The sequence below is a fragment of the Ostrea edulis genome, chromosome 1 (genome assembly GCF_947568905.1).
Source record: "Ostrea edulis chromosome 1, xbOstEdul1.1, whole genome shotgun sequence".
Taxonomy (NCBI): domain Eukaryota; kingdom Metazoa; phylum Mollusca; class Bivalvia; order Ostreida; family Ostreidae; genus Ostrea; species Ostrea edulis.
This window is the reverse complement of record NC_079164.1, coordinates 1,174,560-1,179,860: the sequence shown is the minus strand read 5'-3', so window position 1 is coordinate 1,179,860 and position 5,301 is coordinate 1,174,560. Positions and strand designations below refer to the sequence as shown.

Here is a 5,301-nt window from a genome sequence, read left to right as displayed (position 1 = left end):
GTACACTTACTATTTTTGTTTGAAGCATTTAAAATTTCTGGTAGTCTTTCGGATTCTTAGAGTGCAAGTCTGATATTTTTTTTTTGTTATTTCCTTTCTGTGATGTTTTATATCAAAACCCATTGTCTTTTTGTATATTTTACTCATTTTATTTAAATCTCCTTTATTTTCTGTAGATTTGTATCTAGTACGTATCCTTTTAGCCAAACGAAAATTTCTCCTTGCGCGTCTACAATCCCTATTCAACCATGGTTTGTTATTAGTTGCACTTCTAATTTTCTATACCCAAAAGTTTCTTTCGCAGCACTGAAAAATACATCGTAAATAGAACTTGTTATGTGGTTGATGTTTTCTTGTGTTACCATGCCATTCTCACTATACATATCATCAAGTTTACTTTCAATGCCTTTTACAGTCAGCGTGTCAACACTGTCACTAAAATCAACGTTTTACTGGACACCACAATTTTACACTTGAGTGATTTATACCTGTCTCTTTTGTAGCTGCCCTATTACTGCTATATAAGAGAAATGATACAGAGATACGTTCACCAGGAAACAAATTGCAGAAATCAACAACTTCAAACTCATCTAACATCTCAAAAATATGTACACTGGCTAATAAATAATCTACAGTACTATTATTAGCACACGTTAAATCCCCTTTGTATTTGTCACAACCGACACGGCTATTCACAATATGCATTTCATTATTTCTACAGAAGTCAATTAATTTATGTCCGTAATCATTAACTGTTGAGTACTTGACAGGTTTTTTTCAGAGGAATATCATATTTGTCAAATATTGTATTTCTTATACAAAGGTATCTGAATACATATTGTCGCTACAATTTTTGTCATTCATTAAAATATCATCTACAGTGAAATAACCCTGCAAGCTGCCGACTCTGGCATTAAAATCACCCATCATGCAAACATTGTTTAAAGTATTAGAAAAATTCTGAAATTCGTGTTCACAACCCCCTTGGCACGCAGAAGATCGTTTCCCTGATTTTCAAAAAAGAGTAGGCTCACTGGGGACCGTCAGGGAAACCCAAACACCCACAACAAAAGTAAAAGAATTACCAAAAATGACAAAGATCTTAAAACAACTACGAACAGATTCAGATTCAAAATCAAGTAAATAATTGAGTGTTCACCATACGTCACAATGAGGCCGGCTCCTACAAGATGATAGAAATATTTTTGTTTATATTTGTGCATTTGCCGGTGTTATAGAGCCATACCCCCCAATAGTGACACCACCGGAAGTCGGGCTCTAGAGTGACCCTTCCCCCTGCGGAAGTCTGGCTGTAGAGTGAGCCTTTCCCCCGGAAGTCTGTCTCTAGAGTGACCCTTCCCCCGGTAGTTTCGCTCGGGAGTGAACATTCCTCCCAGCAAAGGACAAGAGACGTTATTGGCTATATACCGCCGAGAATTTCTTTATTTTTTCAACTTTCATACCATGCTTAATTACTTGTTTTATTTACTCATCTAGGACGTAATCATTATCCCACTTACATGAAAATGACGTAATATTTTATTATGACGTCATGATTGTGCGCTAAAGTTGGGTCGTTTAGCGGGTAGAGTCTATAACATAACCCAGTCACGGTTTCCGGGGAAAATATTTCCGATACGGTTTTCACATCTACAATTTTATTGAACACCGAACTCGATTGTATTTTTGGTGACATTGAACCTTTTCGAAGCGGGAAATACAACATGATATCCATATTTTATGTGTATGAAGTCCACTTTTCATATCAGCAACTATAAGAGATGGCTGGAGAAACTAGGTATGAATGTTGTATTAAGATAATCATGAAATAGGTATAATTTTATTTTTAAATTCGTTTTAAGATCTCTGTACATAGAGCTCATGTTATTTGTTTATCAACTTTATGTTTGTACACAGTGCTGACTTTAGATAAAATTTACTTACTTAATTATGTAGAAAAAAAAAATCTCAATAGCTTGATAAAAAATTTTGAAGACATAATGCCCGGGTTCAATTTAATCTAGGAAAATGAGGGGGGGGGTGACAAATTTCGCTAGTGTTGACATTTGCTTGTTGTCTTTCAAATCAGTAGTGACGCTTGGAAAGACCTGTTCGATGCTAGATCAACATCACTCTGTGGATATGTGACATCTTCCACAAAATTGGACAGGTTGCTACAGGAGTACGAATATGCAACTTCCTCCAGGTTCCGTTGTTTAAGAAGTTCCAAACAATTTGGAAAGGATCTGGGTAAGATCCTGTTGCTATATTTTATTGTTGGCAAAGTTATTTCTTGGTTCTTCAGTACATCTTGTAACCATTTTTAGCTCACCTGAGCCAAAGGCTAACTTGAGCTTTTCTAATTGAAGTTTGTCTGTTGTCTGTCATTGGTGTTGTCATCGTAAACACAATTTCATCTTTTTCTCTTGAGAACCACTGGGCATATTTCAACCAAATTAGCCACAAGGTATCCTTGGTTGGAGGGAATTCAAGTTTGTTCAAGTGAAGGACCAAATCTTCTTGCATTGAGAGATAAAGGAAATAATGCAAATTAGATAGGGTCATTAAAAAATAATTTCAAGAACCACAGGTCAAGAAAATTTGAAATTATGAAAGCATCCTTTCATAGTGTAGATTTAAGTTGGTTCAAATTAACACCTTTATCAAAAAAGGTCAAATTTTCAATTAACTTAAATTCAGCATTTTCTTTTGCAATTACTGTAGATGAAGGAAAGGTTGATAAATCCCTTATCAGATTTGTGGACACTCAGGAAAATGCCAAACCCCATATAGAATATGATGGCATCCCTCTCATAATAATGGGTAAAAAAGTAATGGAATGCCATCAAGGACATGACAGAGACAGAAACAGCAACAAAAAGAAACAACTGAAAGCAAGAGAAGATGTAAGTAAGCATCATGTAATCTGTTACTAATGAAATAATTCACATTTTCGGTTGCAGTATAAATATCACTCTTTTATAGTGTGGCAATACAAGAGGCCATCATCTTAATTTATTCTGTTTATCCTAATACATAGAAAATGTAAATAATACAATTATGGACTTAAAAAGTTATATATATATATATATATATATATATATATATATATATATATATATATATATATATAGCATAAGCTGCATAACCCAGTCCATGGTTTCACATTAACTGTTAATGATATTGAAGAACGGACTGGTTGGGCTATATCCAGTGACTGAACAACATAACCCAGTGACTGAACAACATAACCCAGTCATTGAACAACATAACCCAGTCATTGAACAACATAACCTAGTCACTGAAAAACCTAACCCAGTCACAGAACAACATAACCCAGTCACAGAACAACATAACCCAGTCACAGAACAACATAACCCAGTCACTGAGAAACATAACCCAGTCATGGAGAAACCTAACCCAGTCACAGAACAACATAACCCAGTCACTATACAACATAACCCAGTCACTGAGAAACATAACCCAGTCATTGCACAACATAACCCAGTCACTGAGAAACCTAACCCAGTCACAGAACAACATAACCCAGTCACTATACAACATAACCCAGTCACTGAACAACATAACCCAGTCACTGCACAACATAACCCAGTCATTGAACAACATAACCTAGTCACTGAAAAACCTAACCCAGTCACAGAACAACATAACCCAGTCACAGAACAACATAACCCAGTCACTGAGAAACATAACCCAGTCATGGAGAAACCTAACCCAGTCACAGAACAACATAACCCAGTCACTATACAACATAACCCAGTCACTGAACAACATAACCCAGTCACTGCACAACATAACCCAGTCATTGAACAACATAACCTAGTCACTGAAAAACCTAACCCAGTCACAGAACAACATAACCCAGTCACAGAACAACATAACCCAGTCACTGAGAAACATAACCCAGTCATGGAGAAACCTAACCCAGTCACAGAACAACATAACCCAGTCACTATACAACATAACCCAGTCACAGAGAAACCTAACCCACTCATTGCACAACATAACCCAGTCACTGAACAACATAACCCAGTCACTGCACAACATATCCCAGTCACTGAACAACATAACCCAGTCACTGAACAACATAACCCAGTGACTACACAACATAACCCGGTCACTGAGAAACCTAACCCAGTCACAGAACAACATAACCCAGTCACTATACAACATAACCCAGTCACTGAACAACATAACCCAGTCACTGAACAACATAACCCAGTCACAGAACAACATAACCCAGTCACTGAACAACATAACCCAGTCACAAAGAAACCTAACCCAGTCACTATACAACATAACCCAGTCACTGAACAACATAACCCAGTCACTGAACAACATAACCCAGTTACAGAACAACATAACCCAGTCTCTGAGAAACATAACCCAGTCACGGAGAAACCTAACCCAGTCACATAACAACATAACCCAGTCACATAGAAACCTAACCCAGTCTCTGAACAACATAACCCAGTCTCTGAGAAACATAACCCAGTCACTGAGAAACCTAACCCAGTCACATAACAACATAACCCAGTCTCTGAGAAACCTAACCCAGTCACAGAACAAAATAACCCAGTCACTGAACAACATAACCCAGTCACTGAACATCATAACCCAGTCACTGAAAAACCTAACCCAGTCCCTGAGAAACCTAACCCAGTCACTGAACATCATAACCCAGTCACTGAAAAACCTAACCCAGTCCCTGAGAAACCTAACCCAGTCACAGAACACCTAACCCAGTCACTATACAACATAACCCAGTCACTGAGAAACATAACCCAGTCACTGAGAAACATAACCCAGTCACAGAACAAAATAACCCAGTCACTGAACAACATAACCCAGTCACAGAACAACATAACCCAGTCACTGAACAATATAACCCAGTCACTGCACAACATAACCTAACATTGGAATTATAACAGCGTAGCTCTTTTATTGTAGTCTGACCACACCTATAAACCAAAACGTCGTTTGGTGCAGAACAGCAAAAAGAAAGCTTGTCCTGTTCGAATTAAAATTCGGCATGTTGTGAAGTTCTTAAGCTATTCGGTTAGTATTAGTTTCCACCATAAAGCATTCAAAATTTTATCAGTAAATGTAAAGTGTTAAAATGTTTAGTGTTTATGTAAAGATTGATGTATGTTTTACTGTTTGATATTAGCTATTACAAGCTACATGTATGAGATACTAAGAAAACTAATGTAAATAGTAATTGATGCATTTTTGTCAGTAGTAGTGTCAATATTTGAACTGAATAGGAGATACAATTTC

General features: G+C 36.9%; 1 protein-coding gene across 1 annotated transcript in view; it reads left to right on the top strand.

The window, feature by feature from the left end:
* The first annotated feature begins 1,722 nt into the window (after positions 1-1,722).
* LOC130051290 (uncharacterized) overlaps positions 1,723-5,301 on the top strand; it is a 13,182-nt gene continuing 9,603 nt past the window's right edge. The window contains exons 1-4 of the mRNA XM_056153132.1: positions 1,723-1,798; positions 2,090-2,250; positions 2,725-2,906; positions 4,972-5,079. Coding sequence (XP_056009107.1) covers positions 1,782-1,798; positions 2,090-2,250; positions 2,725-2,906; positions 4,972-5,079 — 468 coding nt within the window. The 5' untranslated portion in view covers positions 1,723-1,781. The remainder of the gene's footprint in view (positions 1,799-2,089; positions 2,251-2,724; positions 2,907-4,971; positions 5,080-5,301) is intronic.